This window comes from Nannobrachium achirus (assembly GCF_963921795.1).
Source record: "Nannobrachium achirus genome assembly, chromosome: 1".
In the NCBI taxonomy this organism is placed as follows: Eukaryota; Metazoa; Chordata; class Actinopteri; order Myctophiformes; family Myctophidae; genus Nannobrachium; species Nannobrachium achirus.
The window spans coordinates 58,165,119-58,184,479 of record NC_137810.1 but is presented as its reverse complement, the minus strand read 5'-3'; the positions used below and the strand labels follow the sequence as shown (position 1 = coordinate 58,184,479).

Sequence of the window (19,361 nt, the reverse complement as noted above, 5' to 3'; positions counted from 1 at the left end):
TTTATAACTGACGTCTCCTCCTCCTTCAAGGCTGGCTGTGCCTCTCAGCATCGGCGACATCTCCCAGTTTGGCGACGGCTCCAGGGAGCTCTTCGTCAAGTCCAGCTGCTACAGCGTCATCGCCATCGCCGTGGGGGACAGCGGGCCCACCATCAGCTGGACGTTCTCCTCAGAGCCCAAGAGCATCTCCTTCAGCGTGGTTCACCGGGAAACCTCCGACTCCCCGGTGGAGCAGTCCAAGGTACAGTATGTCACTTTGCCCGCACCGTTCCAGAGTGAGACCAGAGCAGTGTTGATTTTGTCGCGACTAAAACTATGACGAAAAAATGATTGTCGACTGTGTTTTTTTTTCACTGACGAAAACGAAATAAAAACGAAATCAAAATTAAGCTGTGATGACTAAAACTAAGACTAAATATATTGACAATTGAGAGAGTCATTTATGTTTGGTTGCTCTCAGGTGTTGCGTGCTGAAAATAGCAGAACGCTGCGACGCGTTGTGCGCTTGTAGATCTGCTATTTTCAGCACACAACCAAGTGCAAAATCAGTCATTACAATGCTATCAAGGCCTGCCAAAATACATTATAGTCGACTAAATCAACTGTAGATTTAGTCGCCTAAAATCTTATGATATTTAGTCGACTAAAATTTGACTAAAACTAATACTTTTAAGGTGACTAAATTATGACTAAAACTAAATTACAATTTATTCAAAAGACTATGACTAAAACTAAATCAAAATTTGCTGTCAAAAAACAACTCTGGACCAGAGTCATGGCATGATGAACCCCAGTCAACAAACCACAGGGTAAATGGACACTCAACTGTAAACAAACCAACGTAAATGCATAGAGGGTATCTACACATTTCTAAAGTGCCAATTGAAGGACTTTTTAATACCTCTAAAATGACAAATTAAACATTGTCCAAATTGTCAAACATTAGAGGCAGAAATTGTGAAAATAGACGATCTACATGCTCACAACGCAGCATGTAGATCTGCTATTTTCACAATAGAACCATGTTATACCAAATGTAATGTAGCACTGTAATATTGGATCATTCCGTCCTTGACAATAAGCAATCCTACAGTTTGAATGCTGTACAGACGCACACATGGAGCAAAAATAATGATAGAAAACTTTCAACTTCGACTTTCGACTTTCTCTGTTGGGAGTCGACTTGTGTAATGATGTCGACTCAGTCGACTTGTCGACTTTTTCGTTAATGCCCTACTGCGTTAATGCCCTAGAAACTAGGATAAAGGGTAAACATCAAACCTAGCATCTGCCTAAATAACATGCATTCTTAACATTTGTGGTCAAGCAAAAAACGTACTCTAAATAACAAACAAAAAAATGTGGACCTATCTGCATAGTATAACTACTTTAGCATCTATAGGTGAAAAGAAGGGATACAGGTGTGTATAATGTCTGTGTTGTGATAGCTACTGGCTATCATTTACTGTAACCTTGTTTACCAGAATAACAAATGAGGAACAGTGATTTCAGGGGAAAGGAAGTGGCCCCTAGCGATAAACAGGAACCCAAATAAATCAATACATAAATAATCACTGCGCACCTGGATTCCGAGATTGTTAAACCGCTGATATTATTACATCAACACCTTGGCAACATTGTTATTGTGGCTCATCCCCAGTAGGGCTGTCACAATTATTACATAATCGTCTAATCGCGATTATTTGACATAATCGCGATTATTTTTCATAATGGTCATAATCGTTTCCATGTTGAAAGATGTTCATGTATTTTTGTATAAGTACAAAATTGTGGAAATAGCAGATCTACAAGCTCACAAGTTGTGATCTTGTAGATCGGCTATTTTCACTATCAATGTTGTTTTTTAAGTATAAAGTTGTCAAATATGTCAGTAATTTATTTGTATATTTAGGTTATGTGTCATATCTACCATGTGCAACTTCAAAGCCTAAAAGCCAAACAGAAGTGTACTTTTTTAAAACACAATTAAATCGTTAATCGCTAATTATTTGAGAGACAATTAATCGCCATGTAAAATGTCATAATCGTGACAGCCCTAATCCCCAGAGTAGATTCTGTTAGCATTTATGCTCAAACTGCACTGGAGCGTGATACAGTATGTCCCAGATTTAAAGAGGGTTGAATCATGATGTCATAAAGTTTAGACTCTAAACTAAACAATGATAAATGTGACACGGAAGCAATTTTCATGTATACAGTAGGGCATTAACGAAAAAGTCGACAAGTCGACTCAGTCGACTTCATTACACAAGTCGACTCCCACCAGAGAAAGTCGAAGTTGAAAAAAAAAAATGAAAAAACGTTCTATTGTGAAAATAGCAGATAATATGGACATTATCCATTATCCATTAATATGGACAGCCAATCTACATGCGTTGCAAGGCGTTGTGAGCATGTAGATTGGCTATTTTCACAATTTGGCCAATGTTTAATTTGTCATTTTAGAGGTATTAAAAAGTCCTTAAATTGGCACTTTAGAAATGTGAAGATACCATCTTGTACACCTACACCTTATGTTGTTTGCTTTGTTTACTGTTGAGTGAGAAAACAATGTTTCACATTAATTTAATCACCTGGGGACCCCCCAAAATAATTGGGGGGTTGTGTTTGATGTGATGACGTCATCAAACGATAAAGTCGACTTCAACTCAACTTTTTACTGAGTCGAGTCGACTTGCAAAATGCAAAAATCACAAGTCGTTAATGCCCTAGTATATGGCCCCCCACAGGCAAGCAGTCCACATGCATGTATTCATGTGTGTGCGGAACAGGAGTGCCCCCTATGGAGCACAGATCTAATTAGCAGTCAGTGACAATCCATGAAGTGGCCATGACATGGGTCCCGACTGGGCTAAAGCACATATAATGTACCTTGGACAATTCAGGTTTGAATCCACCTCTTGACCTTTATTCAGGCCTGGAATTTCGTAATTTTAGGTACAAGGCCACTTTGGCCTTTGGTGTTGTCCATTTTGTGAGGGCACAAAGGCCAAATGACAGGGCAGGAAGGCCACCAAATAAAACTAGATTTTAGTCCATTTAAATCATTTGTTGAAATTAAGGTTTAGGGATGATAATCTAATCTGCAGTGAAATAGATACATGATGGTATTTAAAATCTGATCCATGATCAGCCCTGCACCAATCAAAATCACTGGATTGTCTACTGTCTACATATTGACAAGAAAGAGACAGAGGAGAAAGCGGTAGAGTCCGGGCATTAAAGGAGTAGTTCACCCCCAAAATGACTTTTTTTCTATTGATTACTCATGCCATGGAGAGTAGAGTTCAATAATATTTTTTGGTTTTTGTCACATTCCTAAGACAAAAATTTGATTCGAGTAAATTTACCCCCATTGATTCCAGATGCCGGAACGAATGGGGGTACATTTATTGTTATCACATTTTTGTCACAATGCGACAAAAAACTAAAAATATTATTGAACTCTAGTCTCCATGGCGTGACTAATCAATAGAAAAAAAGTCATTTTGGGGGTGAGCTACTCCTTTAAGGCCACTGTGGCCTCAGGTCATGCCATTGGTTTGAGGGGCACAAGGCCATGGCCTTCATGGCCTCCATGACATTCCTGCCCTGCCTTTATTACTTGTCTTTCCTCATGTTGTTCATGTCGGGCAGAAATCTTCTATCTCCATATTTCATATTTGTAATATGTTTTGTTCTTCCTCTGTATTCCTTTCATAATTTTTCCTTTTTTTATGGTGGACCCATCATTGTTACCTGATACAGTTCGTCATTAAACGGATTAATTACAAAAAGAAAAATGAGAAATATATTTTTATCACACGGTTTTTGCAACCCATTTTCTCACCCAGTGCCAACTACCTAACCTGTAGTCCTGGTTTCCACTCTCCCCCTGCCGCGCTCTCCCCCTGCCGCGCCAGGGGAATTGGAGAGCACCTGGCTGGCTAGGGAGAGGTAGTATAGAAACCAGGACTACTGCATGTTTTTGTGAGGGCATCTATCCAAGGAGACACAGGGAGAACATGCAAACTCGCCAACCCCACCTAGGGTGTGGGTGCTGATGATGCGGAGGGAGGAACACACCCCCAGCGCCCACAGCAGGAATCAAACCCAGGACCTTCCAGCTGTGAGGCGAAGCGCTAACCACTGCGCCACCGTCCGTGCCCCCCTCATAAGTTCATCTTCTCTTCTCAGGTTTTGATTCCCTTGACCCGCTGTAACTCCCATAAAGAGACCATTCGGGGACAGCTGAAAGTCCGGAAGCCTGGGCTCTACACGCTGATCTTTGACAACTCCTTCTCACGGTAGGAGGCTGTTGATATCTCCCCTTGTCTGTCTGCTGAGAGCCTCGTTATGTTTCACTACAAAAGAGTCAAAGAGCCTTGAAATTGGTAGCTTCTATGGCCCTCATCAACTCTGCCTGTTTTCAGTGGTTAGCTGTCGCTGATACCCGTGGGGAAGCCACACCATTATTAGTGTCTTAAGAGTTAATCTGCTCTTGATATCCCTGTGAAATAATTAAGTGTGTGTGTGTGTGTGTGTGTGTGTGTGTGTGTGTGTGTGTGTGTGTGTGTGTGTGTGTGTGTGTGTGTGTGTGTGTGTGTGTGTGTGTGTGTCTATGTGTGTGTGCGTACGCAGTGCTGCTGGTAGCGGTGTACAGTATGTGCATTGAAGGTTGGTTAATCAATTGATAAAGGATTAGGTCTTAATGCTCCCAGATGTTTTTATATTTCTCCAAACGGGTATCAGCTGTCGCTGATACCCGTGGGGAAGCCACACCATTATTAGTGTCTTAAGAGTTAATCTGCTCTTGATATCCCTGTGAAATAATTAAGTGTGCGTGCGTGCGTGCGTGCGTGCGTGCGTGCGTGCGTGCGTGCGTGCGTGTGTGTGCATGCGTGTGTGTGTGTCTATGTGTGTGTGCGTACGCAGTGCTGCTGGTAGCGGTGTACAGTATGTGCATTGAAGGTTGGTTAATCAATTGATAAAGGATTAGGTCTTAATGCTCCCAGATGTTTTTATATTTCTCCAAACACAACATTTAGAGCTCTGTGGCCTTCGTCAGGTGTGCCCTGTCAGATTGTGCAGACCTTTTCCTTTTCCACAGTGTTAACTATTCGATCCAGTACCTGTGGAAATAACCTGCTTGAGGATGCACGTGCGAGTTGACTATACTGAAAGACATCACTTGCAACTTGCAGAGAGATAATTTGATGAAATTGGATATTGATTAAGATCAAACACACTTAATGTTTGTGTGTGTGTGTGTGTGTGTGTGTGTGTGTGTGTGTGTGTGTGTGTGTGTGTGTGTGTGTGTGTGTGTGTGTGTGTGTGTGTGCCTTTGATTTGATTTCCTAATGCGTGTCATAGGGCATTCACGAATAGTGATTTTTAGTATTCGAATTATTCGACCTCAAAGTATTCGAATAGTCGAATATTCAACAGGACTGGCCAAACTGTCAAATATTAAGTAAGCAAGAGGCGAACATTGTGAAAATAGCCGATCTACATGCTCACAAGCATGTAGATCGGCTATAGTATTTTCACAATATTTGTCTGCGGAACCGAGTCACATTAAATGTAATACCTACAATTCCAAGTGCTTGTCAGGGTGGGGCTCCCCAGTTCAAATATGTTTATTTTGGGGGTCACAGCCTAAAAAGGGTTGAGAACCCCTGGTATAGAGTATTAACAAATTCATCCACCAGGGGCATTGATAAACTCATTCTTATAACTTCCTATCTAGCCAAGCTTTATAAACTATACATTTTTTCAAGAGAAAACTATAAAAAAAAAAAAAAAAAAAAAAAAGCGAATATTCGACTTCGATGAACAACGTCGAATAGTGACTTTGATATTCGAATATTCTAATATTTGGTGAAAGGCAACTGGCGGCCCAGGGGCCACATGCGGCCCTCACCGTCACTTAATGCGGCCCGCAAGTTAATATCTGAATACTATATTATTGTGCAGCTAATACAATTCCAAACATGCAAACATGTCTGTATTCTATATTAGTAACTTAATGACTAGTACTGGTCTTTTTTACCGGTATGTCCAATGTGTTTGTATTTAAGTTCATAAAGTTAACATAAGAATTAAGAACATATAAATGCATTTGAAATTGAATACGATTTTTACATTTCAGGATTCCAATTCGAAAATAGCAAAAATAGGCCATCTTCAAGCTCAAAACGCGCCGCACTGCGATGCGTTTTGAACTTGTAGATCAGCTATTTTTGATATTTTTGACTGTATGTGCATTGTGGCCCTCTGGAATGAGTGTGAAAATATAGTGGCCTGCCTCTCCATCATCAAAGTTGCCCACCCTCTGCCCTAGTGTGTCAGAATCCTTTCTAGGGCTGTCACAATTATTACATAATCGTCTAATCGCGATTATTTTTCATAATCGTCATAATCGTTTCCATGTTGAAAAATGTTCATACTGCATATATTTTTTAAAGTAAAAAATAGTGGAAATAGCCGATCTACATGCTCACAACGCGTCGCATTGCGACGCGTTGTGAGCTTGTAGATCGGCTATTTCCACTATCGATGTTCTTTTCTAAGTGTAAAGTTGTCAAATATGTCCTTCATTTCTTTGTATATTTAGGTTATGTGTCATATCTACCATGTGCAACTTCAAAGCCTAAAAAGCCAAACAGAAATGTAATTGTCAACGTCAAAAACACAATTAAATCGTTAATCGCAATTATTTGAGTGACAATGAATCGTCATGTAAAATGTCATAATCGTGACAGCCCTAATCCTTTCTCGTTTACACAACTGCACAGCTCTTTCATCTGCAACCTTATCATTGCAGGTTCATCTCTAAGAAGGTGCTGTACCACTTGACAATCGAGAGACCTGTCATCTACGATGGAAGTGACTTCCCTTGATTCTGGAGTGCAAGTGAAGCCACAGGGCAGAGGTTATGGGGATAAATGTTAAAGGACAATGTCCATATTATCTTTTGTCATTTTAAGTTGTTTCAACACTCTTGTGTTTCTAAATCCCCATTTCTAGCCCTATAGTTCATCTTTAATTAAGTTGTCTAAACCTCATTTTGTGAAGGTTCCCTGATCCCTATTCCCTACTACATAATTTAATACTACGTTTTTATGTTTCGATCGATGTTCTTTTACTGTCGCGTCAATGAAATGTTAATGGCAGAAAACAGACATTTTAAAATGAGCAATGTTTACTGTTCAGCTTCTCACCAAGTAATGTACCCCAACCATTTAATCACCCTTCGCTTGGCATTTGTTTAATCATGGGACATTTAGTTATTTCTGATCATATTACCTGCTCACTTTGACTTTGAAACATTCTCTCTCAGTCTTTTAGAGAATACAGCAGCGGATCGCAGCAAGCAACAGCATTACATGTTGCAATGCTACTGTATAAATCTGTGTTGTCAGAAAAACAATAATTGTACGCATGCTGGACCTTTCAACAGCGGGCAAGGACCCCGGGAAGAAACATAAATGACCATGTGTTCTTTTCAAGTCGATCAAGGAAAAGGAAATCAAATGCCAAAATTCCAATTGTACTTTTTTTTTTAGCCCCTTTTTTTTAACTTCCACAGCAGGGAGACAATTCAACCAAATAATAGACAGGCACAGAAAATTAAAGCTTCAGGGTAGAACCGAACGGCAAGATTGATGCACGTTCTCTGCACGTGAGGCAATATTCTCAGGAGGGAGAGGCCTTGCATTGTTTCTCACAGCACTCAGTTGGCACTTAAGCCACACCTGTATTTTATACACGAAAAGACTGTTATCGTTATTGTTATGTGAAGACGACACCTTTTCTTTTCTCCATCCCAAGTGGACACTTCACAAACAGACTTTGAGTTTTCATAATTATGCTGGGTGTTAAACACTATGATAACATGGAGAAACTACATAGCTGGCTGTCAATTAACAATTATTCCAAGTGCCAGTTAGCTGTACCTGCCAGAGGTGTGATCCCCTCCCTTTGGTGCAATCTCGCTATTTCTAAGTGTCATTACTTCGATTACGGGAGGGTCACCAGCATGGCAGGTTAGCTACTCACCAGCGTCTGGGTTACTGAGGTTAGGGTTTGGGTTAGGTTTTAGGCATAGAGGTTAACATTCACCAGCGTCTGCAGGTTAGCATTTCACCAGGTTAACATTCACCTGCATCAAAATACTGGGACAAATGTTATGTCGAAAATATCGACACACACACCCATTCCCTTTGTACTTACCCCTCTAATAGTCCAGTAATTTTAGGCCAAAATTAGGCTAAACCTAAAACAAATTGCAATAGTAGCAAACTCAACTGATTTTATATCCTCAATATGTCCTTCTACCACTTTTTCGAGTCACGTGTTCAAATACTGGATTCTGATTGGCTAAATTCCGGAGGTTATGAGAGGACTACTGCCGCAAAGTTGTGTGTCCGAGATCAATGCGCCTCAGTGTACATCCGGGGACTTTCCCCCAACCAACAAATGAAGGTCGCAGCGGTCCTATGTTTACTAACGTGCGTACTATCGTCGCCGATTTATTTGGATCCAATGCAATCCGCCAACTTTAAAGCCCCTTTTCTCTGAACCTATGCCTTTCTGGAAGCGAACAGCCTCTATTTACGGCCGGAACGGTGCTTTTAACTGACGTTAGCTTAGCTGTAAGCTAGACGCATGGATTACTATGGAGTTGACGCCATCTGTTGGTGAGTAGAAGATGTTGTTTGTGGAACTATCTGCTGTCTCGCGGAAGTTTTATAGGCAATAATGATTGTAACTTAAGATCCTTGCAAGTTACAACTATGTGTTTTCTTTCATGTATACGGGAAAAAGTGGTAGAAAAGCTATTTACCACTCGGGGTCGGACATTATGCTCTCATAATGTCCTGAGTGCGGGTGTTATCGGACTCGGCTGCGCCTCGTCCGATAACACCCGCACTGCGGACATTATGAGAGCATAATGTCCTCTCACTCGGGGTAAATTGCTTACTTAGTGAGAGAAAAAAAGTCCCAAGGAATCCCATCAGGGGAAAGTTTTGAAAACGACCTACCTACCTTCACTTACTATACACTTCACTATAACGGAAAATATGACTCCCAAAAAATCTGCTCTAAGTGGGATGTGAGGGGTCAAACTAGGGTTTTTTAATTATTCTGAATCCATTGCAAGCATTTGTTTTGCACGAAAAACATTCCTTGGGCTAAAAACGGACCCCAAAAGACAAGAAAATTGATAACTCATCACTAAACCATCGTTTTGAGGGGCCATTTCTTGCCCAAGGAATGTTTTTCGTGCAAAACAAATGCTTGCAATGGATTCAGAATAATTAAAAACCCCTAGTTTGACCCCTCACATCCCACTTAAAGCAGATTTTTTGGGAGTCATATTTTCCGTCAGTGTATAGTAAGTGAAGGTAGGTAGGTCGTTTTCAAAACTTTCCCCTGATGGGATTCCTTGGGACTTTTTTTCCCTCACTAAGGACATAATGAGGATACAAAATCAGTTGAGTTTGCTACTATTGCAATTTGTTTTAGGTTTTTTCATATAATGACTGGACTATAATGTCCTTGACACATTCTACGACTGTAGCATGACAGAACAGCACACAGCACAGGATGTAAAATATAGCAGGCCACTATAGTATCAGATTTTTATTTAAAAAGAATCATAGTAGCCTCATTCATTTTTGGCATGCATGTTATTTGTTGTACTTTTGAGTCCTACGGATCCCAATGTGTTTGAATGTGTGCTGTTTAATTTGAAACCTTAACTCTCAAAGCAATAATGAATTATCTTTGGTAATTTTACATGGAGTTGTTCATACACTTCTTAATGAAGCAAGGGCTAAACGCTGCTCTCACAGAGATCTGTTTGCATTTCACAAACATTTCTCTTTTTTATTATTTGATTGATGTAAGTAATTCTGTGCAATTTATATACTAAGCCTCATATTTTCTCTCTATAGAATTGCACTTTGTGGGGGTATTATTTCTATTTTTAAAGAATCATGTTACAAAAGAATATTTTAAAATGAATCCGTTACTTTTATATGGTATTTGTCAAAGAAAAATCACACAGGTACAGCTTTTATACTTATTGTCTCTGACGTGTCAGTGTTGGGGAAGTGAAAAGTTAACTCATGTATCCCAATTAACACTATGCAAGGGGTCTTCAACAGGGGGTCCGGGACTCCTAGGGGGTCCTCAGAGTTACTACAGGGGGGCCGCCAAATCCTTGTGTCATAGGATAATTTTAAATTAACAACTTGAACCCTCGCATCCCTATACTCTGAGGAAAGCTTTAGCCAAAAATAGCAGATCTACAAGCTTGTAGATCACCTATGGCTATTTTTGGCAAATAGGTTTGGTGTAGAGGTAAAAAAAAAAAGAGCAGACCAAGTACAGAGTGAAAGGTCAAGTTTACTATTAAGTATCGACGATTTAAGATTTGAATTGGTTAAGTGTCAAATAAAAGTCTATGAATCTATCTATGAAATCAACGAGAATCTCCATCACACATTTATACAGTGGGGTCCCTGCTTCATCTCCCTCTAAGCTAAGGGGTCCTTGGCCTGAAAACGTTGAAGACCCCTGCTCTATGCAAAGTGAAAGACCTGTCAAACACAGTGAATATGAATAAAATCTGAGAGCAATAGCTTGTCTCTGTTGCCCACTTGTCTGTAGTTCACTATTATTGGCCACTTGAACTTTACAAAAGGTCCACAGCACGGCTCTGTGTGATGGCACTCTAAAATGTCACAATGCTGGCCGGCAGCCCCACACACAGAACAGAATGATGTTCTTTCATTTAGCTTGTGGGTCTTGATAGTTTTCTTTCTTTCTGTCTAATCTTTCTTTCTTTCTTTCTTTCTTCTATCTCTCACTCTGAGAGATAGAGAAAGTTGTGGGAATATGTACACAACCAGGGACGTGCTGGCCATTGGGAAAAGCGGGACAACTCCCGAACGGCCGGTTCATTCCTGGCCGGTCCAGGCCGGCCATTAGGAAACAAATTAAAATAAAATGTCGGCCTTCGTTCCATTTTGGGGGCTGGGCGGCCAACAAAGTCAATCGTCACTGTCGGAAAACCTCGTATCTCCAAGTTTCAAATTTGTAATTTTTTTTCGCAAAGCAAAGCCCTGCTTCATCATACAAGGCCGTTGCACAAAAGTTTAGTTAGTTTAATTAATTTTTTAAATGATAAATACAAAACAAACGGTTTTGGATGTACAAGGTTTCCACCCGACAACGACGAAATATAACTCATGTAATTGGCCCACTGGCTTGTCACTTGTCATGATCTGAAATGGGCAAATGGCAAATCTTTGAGTAGCAGCAGCGCTATAGAGAGAGATCTCTCTCTATAGCGCGCAATGAGGGTCTCTCCAACTCTTTTTCCCGGGCTGAATCAGGGGCCCAGCACGTCCCTGTACACAACTCATAATGTATCAAAATGTAAAAGTATAATGAATAGATAAAAGATGTAGAGGCGCTGCCTGGGTCCGTGACTGATATAGTATAGGAACTTAGGACAACAACTCTAGTTCCATTCTGTTATAGAGGTATCAAAAAAGTGCAATGATGAGGTGGGGAACTTAGAAAGGATCCAAGGCAGTTCAGAGTAGAAATTAGTTTATTAAATACATGGCAAGGAAGATAAAAAAAACGACCAAGGCAATGAAGATTTAAAAAGGACCTTTTAATCTTCCTTGCCAGGTATTTAATAAACTAATTTCTACTTTGAACTGAACAGAACTGCCTTGGATCCTTTCTCCCCACCTCATCATTGCACTTTTTTGATACCTCTATAACGGAATGGAACTAGATTTTTTGTCCTAATGTAAAAGTATAATACCTGCTTCACACCACAGGCTGACTGGGAACAAATTAAGTGTCGAATTTGAATCTTAACTAGCTACAATTCCGCAATTAAGACCAGACAGACCGCTACGGGATTACATTTCTCAGAATTATGGTAACTCATAGGCTTACTAGGCCTATACGAGTTAGGTTATTTGCACTAATACATGGCTGTAGCTACTATCTGACTTGGGAGCACGACGCACGGGCTGTGACCTTTGATGATGAGCACGCTGAAAAGCAGGATTGTAAAGTAACAAAATACATTTACTCAAGTACTGTCCTCAAGTATACAATCTTGAGGTGTTTTTTTTTTATTATTTTTTTAGAGTATTTCACTTTTACTTCTACTCCACTACATCTTCTCAGAGGTAAATGGGTACTTTTACACTTACTCCACTACACTTATTTGAAAGCTTTAGTTACTAGTTACTTTGTAGATTTTGATTATTATTTCAAAGCGCTCTGACATCACTGTGATGTCAGGGGAACCAAATCCTCTTTATGCCCATGTATTGAGATATGGAGATCCCTGTGATGCCAGAGGAACCAGATCCCATGTATGCCCATATGGAGATCCCTGATGTCCATATAGGGGCATGTTTGGGGTCTCACAGCATATCTCCATATACTGTATATGGATCTCCACCATATAGGTACCAGGGGTCTCCATATAATGGGTATGGGTATATTGGTAACTGGTCCGATATAGGCTACATCACTGGCGGCCAGATGGACAAGACATTATCCCTTAGGCGTCTTACTAGTGGTAGGACTATTTTTACTCAAGCACAGGGGCGTCATTTGGGTATGGCAGGGGTATGCAGCTGCCATACCCTGGGTCCAGGGGGGGAAATAAAAGTTACTTTTAAATATAAATCCATGAATGTCTCTTTGGCCCTGTCCAGACGACAACGGATTTTTAATCCCCGGGGAGGTAAAGCCACGAACGCACATGGGTGTCCACATGCAAACGCATGCAAACGGAGGACTAGCCGAATAGTTTCCAAAACTCCGGCTGCAGTGCATTTTTGTTACCCGGGCGTATTTCTTTTGCCTTGTGGACACCGTAAACGGAGAAGTTCTTTGCTTGCATGCTTACGTCACCTTGTGCTCCTCGCCTCCTCCTCCTTGCTATGAGAGAATCCTGTGGTGGTCTCTCCGTAGAATATCCATATTTATGAGCGCATTCACGGTTAACATTAGAGAGCTCAGCTGTCTTGTTTAGGGATGGAGCCCTAATGAATGATTGTTTTAATGATATTTGTTACTCTTGTCAAATGTCATCTTCATAGATGGTGGTCACTGGTCAGCCACTGGTCAGCCACGAACTCACAGTTGCAAAAGATACCAGTTATGTTCTGAATTTGTTGTCTCACAGCTTTCCACCGGCTCAATAAGCCGGATCGATAAGGTGCTCATTATCAATAACGAGATGCAGCCCTCGTCTTGTTTAACGGAGCATATCTGACGCAACGCGCCTGCCTCTTCTCTTTGTCAAAGTTTGGATATCAAATGCCAATATCAAATGATTTCAAGCATAATGGAGACATACGCTCTCTCTCTCTCTCTCTCTCTCTCTCTCTCTCTCTCTATGCTCTCTCTCTCTCTATGCTCTCTCTCTCTCCCTCTCTCTCTCTCTCTCTGATTGATAGAGTTAGCGCACCACACTCTCTCTCTCAATACAAAGTGATGCTAGCTTGACCACGATGTTCTGATTGATAGAGTTACATTCGTTTAATGCTGAGAGAGAGAGAGAGAGCGCACCACACTCCCGACGATTCCTCTCCCCTCTCCTCTCCTGCTCTAGAAATAGTTCGCGAATTTATATTAAATTAATGTTTAAATAGCAATTGTGCATGTTAAAGTGTGAAGATTGTGAAACTTGGACGATGCATAGCCTATAGTGGGCTATAGATAGATAGCTGCTGCAATGATTGCATGAGAGCAGGGGGACGCGGCCACCCGCTTCGGTGACGCACAGACAGGGATTTATAGCGTTTTGATAATACCGTGTGGACACACATATTTTTTTACACGGGCCCGTGTGGAGGCGTAGAGGTTTCCCCGGGGATTAAAAATCCGTTGTCGTCTGGACAGGGCCTTTGTCTATCTGTTCTGGTTATTATGTTGTTAAATTACAGTAAAATAACTACAAATGCAAAATGTAACAAAATGGTCACTTGACAAAATGGTAGACCTATATTCCCAGCTGCACAGGTGCAATTCATTATTGTTAATTGTGGCACGTTTACTAACATGTCAAGTTTAGTTGCACTTGAACAGCCGTTCCACGGTTCCAGGCTGCCATATCCAGCCCATGATCCAGCCCAAGAAACCATAGAAACGGGGAAAATGTTAATCTACTTCTTAAAATTAATGTAGGCCTATCATGTTGCCATACCTTAGCTTTTTCTTAACTGACGCCACTGCTCAAGCAGTCTACAATATTTTGAATTCTGGACTTTTACTTACCAGAGTAGCCTATTTCTACATTGCAGTAGCCTATTACTGTTTTGTTTAAAATGTGTGTAGCCTGACCCTACTTTTACTTTTTCCACCACTGCTGAAAAGTCACAACAGCGTGAACGCTCGCACGCACCGGGGACTAGCTTGCGCGCCTACCGCTCCACACAGTCCCACAGCAGCATTCATTCCATTTCCACATGGTCGGAGCTGTCAGTGGAAGATACGACAGACTGGAGGAACACTGCGCCCCACTGCTCCAACAGAAAGATGTGCGCTCTAAAGGGGATTCTTTTTATCCTGTCTTCTTTGACGCCATACGTAAGTGTGTCTTGCATTGACATGATTTATTAAATGTACGAATATTGAGAGCCTGCTTGCAATCTTGCCTTTATTGCACGTGAGAGAAGAAAGAGCAGTTTGATGATAAAATAATTGGTCTAAATCGCAACAGATCGACAAGAATGTTTGTCTACATTTCGCCTTACATGTCAACAAAAATGCCTACTTATAGGTCTACATTTCAGTAAATAGCCTATATAGTCTTTAAAAACATTATGTTTCGTATGGTAATTTTGTTATTAGGCTAGTCTTTGTCGTTTTTTAATTATTATTATGTAAGATAAATTAATGTTTCCTACTTTATTGTGGAGATCGACTGGCTACTGGAATGCGTGCGTGCGCTTTTGCGCGTCCGTATGGTTGCGTGCTGTGCCGCTCTAATTTTAATTCATGATTTTTATCTCCATTCAATAAGAACGATATTCTCCCACGAGTCCCATCTTTGAATAGGCTACACTATAGGCTAATTGGAGTCGACAGAAAAGGTGTCAACCTGCATGATGCGTCTATTCTCAATTAATTGTGTATAAAGGACGTCAATATAACAAGCCATATTGCTTTGCTTTCTTGGCTTTAAATCCTATATTGTGCTGTCATGTCTTTTCCCTGCTAACTGCTAATAAAGTATTCAATCAATCAATGCCTACATGCAGCAGGCTATAGGCTATTGCATGTTTTTTACATTTAACTCTGAATAATTTACCTGTAGTGTATGTATGTATAATTTATTTTTAGTCAGTTGCTTGACACACACCAGATGTTTATATACTTTTATGATGCACTAAAGTGACTCTGAGTTGCAAGTGACGGTTGTTGGACAAATACACACAGCGAGGGAACACATTATATTCTGACTGAAGTCATCTCTTGACAAGTGAGTTGAATGAACCCACTGCAACCCTATGACCCCTCCCCACACCATATGCTCACATTTACATGGCCAGCCTTTCTCATTTCCGTAACCAAATAGAAATATGAGGATTGCTGGCAGGGGTGACAACCATTGTGACCAAACACATTACTACGAGAGCAGGAGACCATTTCTTTTGCCTTCCTCCCACTCCCATTCACTGGTTAGTAACAGAAAAATAGAGTAGTTTAAAGGTGCTGCTGTAGGTGATAGTATAAAGTTAAAGCGTCATATTCTGATAGAAGAGTGTCAGTAACCAGGGTCTCTTAAGTTCAGCTCTTTAATTAATAAACATAAAATGCATGTTCAGGTGCGTGAGTTACCAATTTCATGCAATCATGGTGAGATACACACAGCACAGCTTAGATTTTATAGTGTTCCAATTCAAAGTTTGCTCTTTTTTTTTTAAAGATTTGTTTTGGGGCTTTTATGCCTTTATTGATAGGATAGTAGACTGACAGGAAATGGGGAGTGACGCAAAGGTCGTCGGGATTGGGATTCGAACCCACAACACGCTGTCAGGCATCAGAGCCTATGTGGTATGCGCCTGGACCGCTAGGCCAGCAGGCGCCCCAAAGTTTGCTCGTTTTCATCAGCTCCAAATTCAAGCTTGTTTATCCTGTATCTTGCATGAGTTCTCTGACATTTGATGACATTGATAAAGCCTAGATACCAACCTGAAATTATTATGTTCTGTTTACCCAAGAGCTGGAGAGACAGGGAGAGTCACCATGACGAATCGTGATGAACTGTTTGGGCACAGCAAGCACATATAATTAAACTCTGCAAGCACATGTGTGTGCTTGCTTGTGTGCATGCACCTGTGTCCATGTGCATTTAGGGACTTGTTTACTTAGTTTTATGTATTAAACCACTGAGGCAAGGCAAGATTAAGAACAATTTGCAGCCTGGCAAAAGTTTGCCGATTTGCTTATGCACACAGATTTGACCCTGTGTCAAACAATATGTGCTGTGGCTAAACTGGACATACCTGTGTTGGCGTATTCTGGCAGATTGAACACATGTTGGACATCTCTCTTAGGGATGGGACGATAGGCGATATTATCGTTTATTGTGATGAAAAACACTCGCGATAATCGTATCGTGGAGATTTAATTTATCGTGATATCGTCCTCTGTCATGCACAGGGATCAATTCACCTTTTATTTGCCTAGCTGCATCCAGTACCACTTAACCCCTCTATAATTGGTAAAAGGTACTTATACATACTTGATACAGTCTTTTTTTTCTCTCTCTATAAAATGTCTTCGAATGCCGATCTTGCAACGCAACGCTCCGCCCCAGGATAATGGATTTTGATTATCGCGATAATATCGTAAATCGTACATCTTTTGTCACAATAATCGTGATATGAAATTTTCATTTCGTCCCATCCCTACCTATGCCTCATTACTTTTCCTCGGCAACGGCATCAAAATGTAGCCCATGGAAAATAGATGGCATCATCTGCTGTGTTCCCAATCTGATGGCCCCCTTTTTTTTTAGCAGTTAATGGCATTTCTGCTCTTACTCTGAGAACCCTTTTCTCTTTTGTCTCTGACATCAGAGCACTTACCTGGTTGTGTAGAGTTGGCCTGCGACTACAATACGCACCATATGTGCATGGTTTCAGAGCTCGCAGCATCCAGACAGACCTCATACTCCCCTCTCTTTATCCTGGCTGTCTCTGTTAGCATACCATATGTCAGGTGTCTTCAACAGGGGGTCCGGGACCCCTAGGGGGTCCTCAGAGTCACTATGGGCCGCCAAATCTTTTTGTGATAGGATCATGTTTTTTACATTAACCACTTGAACCATAGCATCCCTATTCTGAGTGGAACACTACCCAAAAATAGCAGATATACAAGCTTGTAGATCGGCTATTTTTGTCAAAGAAGAGCAGACTAAAGTACTTTACCGTTCAAGTGGTTAAATGTCTGAAAATACACGTTACTCCAACATGATGACACTGCTGTCAAACAAGTAAGTCTAAGCTGTCTAAGAAATCTATGAAAATCTTTCTTCTGCAACACAATTTTATACATTATGTAGTGGGGGTCTCTGCTTTATCTCTCTCTCAGCAAAGGGGTCCCTGGCCTGAAAACATTGAAACCCCTGCCATATGCTTCATCCCCATGGTACTCTCACTATGTGCCGTCTCTATTCTTTTTTGCTATTGCGCCCCCCCGCAACCCCCTCCATTCTCCAGGGGAAACTAGATGTCTTTGTTGAATCCCCTTGAGCGTGCTGTGGGGGCATAGGCCTAAAGTACATACTGTACACTGTGTGTGTGGTCCTCTTTTACTTGTACATCGCAAAGCATGTTTTAAAAATACAAAGTCCCCTCCCCACTACAAAGCATATGTTTCCTTGCCTTTCATTTCCTATACTTGCACAAGAATCGGCAGGTTGACTTACAGTATGTTGTGTCTGTCTGTCTGTCTGTCTGTCTGTCTGTCTGTCTGTCTGTCTGTCTGTCTGTCTGTCAGACAGTCACAGACAGACAGAGGATGCTGTGCACGTGTGTCTGGTTACTTCCAGAGAGTTGGGAATGTGTTGTGGGAAAAGGTGGGATTAATATTTCTCTGAGCTCCAGACATGGGTTTGTCACTTCTATTCTATCATTGTGCATGTGGTATCTCCAGCTGACAGTGGCACCTCGGAGAAGGCCCACAGAAAACCAATTGATGCAATGATGTATTGACATGTCGGGGAAGTCCTCACTGTTGAATACCCTGTGACATTCTTAGCGTAAAGGCCGCTCGATTATTTTCTGCAAAAAACTATCCGGGCAGATTTCCACAGATTCCATTATTTCCGCATGATTGTGTGTGATACATATGTGATGGCAGATGCTCTCACTCTCTCTCTCTCTCTCTGTGTGTGTGTGTGTGTGTGTGTGTGTGTGTGTGTGTGTGTGTGTGTGTGTGTGTGTGTGTGTGTGTGTGTGTGTGTGTGCGTGCGTGTGTGCGTGCGTGCGTGCGTGCGTGCGTGCGTGCGTGCGTGCGTGCGTGCGTGCGTGCGTGCGTGCGTGCGTGCGTGCGTGCGTGTCAGAGACACATACTGTAGGTGTCATGAAAGAAGGTTGAGGTGAGTGAATGTCTGCATGCTGATAGCTCAGTTCATCCACCAGCACACACCTGTTGTTACCTAAACATGTTATTGTTATTCAGTAAAAGCCACGGCTGGCTGCAGTGGTGTCTGTGCTCTGATTTCCATACTGGTCATCTTTCATATCAAAAAGCTGGCATGGATGATCACAGTTACTGTATTTCTCAGTAATGTTCTTGGATGAACTGTCAGGTTGTATCTACGGCTGTCACAATTATTACATAATCGTCTAATCGCGATTATTTGACATAATCGTGATTATTTTTCATAATCGTCATAATCGTTTCCATGTTGAAAAATGTTCATATATTATAGAAAAATGAAAAATAGTGGAAATAGCAGATCTACAAGCTCACAACGCGTCAATGTTCTTTTTTAAGTATAAAGTTGTCAAATATGTCAGTAATTTCTTAGTATATTTAGGTTATGTGTCATATCTGCCATGTGCAACTTCAAAGCCTAAAAGCCAAACAGAAATGTAATTGTCAATGACAAAAACACAATTAAATCGTTAATCGCAATTATTTGTGTGACAATTAATCGTCATGTAAAATGTCATAATCGTGACTTGTATCATTTGAATCGACACAAAGACATCTACATGCCTTCTTGTTACAAAAGAAAAACAATCTATTGAACCTTCATTCCCAGTATATCATGTACCTACCTGTATTGT

The 19,361-nt window shown here is 41.0% G+C and overlaps 2 protein-coding genes across 3 annotated transcripts in view; both read left to right on the top strand.

Annotated features, from left to right (window-relative positions):
- Positions 1 to 10,679, top strand: part of fyco1a (FYVE and coiled-coil domain autophagy adaptor 1a) — a 50,678-nt gene extending 39,999 nt beyond the window's left edge. For both annotated transcript variants that reach the window (XM_080724325.1, XM_080724326.1), the window contains exons 17-19: positions 31 to 241; positions 4,198 to 4,307; positions 6,827 to 10,679. In XM_080724325.1, coding sequence (XP_080580451.1) covers positions 31 to 241; positions 4,198 to 4,307; positions 6,827 to 6,902 — 397 coding nt within the window. In that variant the 3' untranslated portion in view covers positions 6,903 to 10,679. The remainder of the gene's footprint in view (positions 1 to 30; positions 242 to 4,197; positions 4,308 to 6,826) is intronic.
- A 3,843-nt stretch (positions 10,680 to 14,522) lies between these two features.
- ghrhrl (growth hormone releasing hormone receptor, like) overlaps positions 14,523 to 19,361 on the top strand; it is a gene marked incomplete at both ends in the record, with an annotated part of 50,229 nt that continues 45,390 nt past the window's right edge. The window contains one exon of the mRNA XM_080730454.1: positions 14,523 to 14,643. Coding sequence (XP_080586580.1) covers positions 14,523 to 14,643 — 121 coding nt within the window. The remainder of the gene's footprint in view (positions 14,644 to 19,361) is intronic.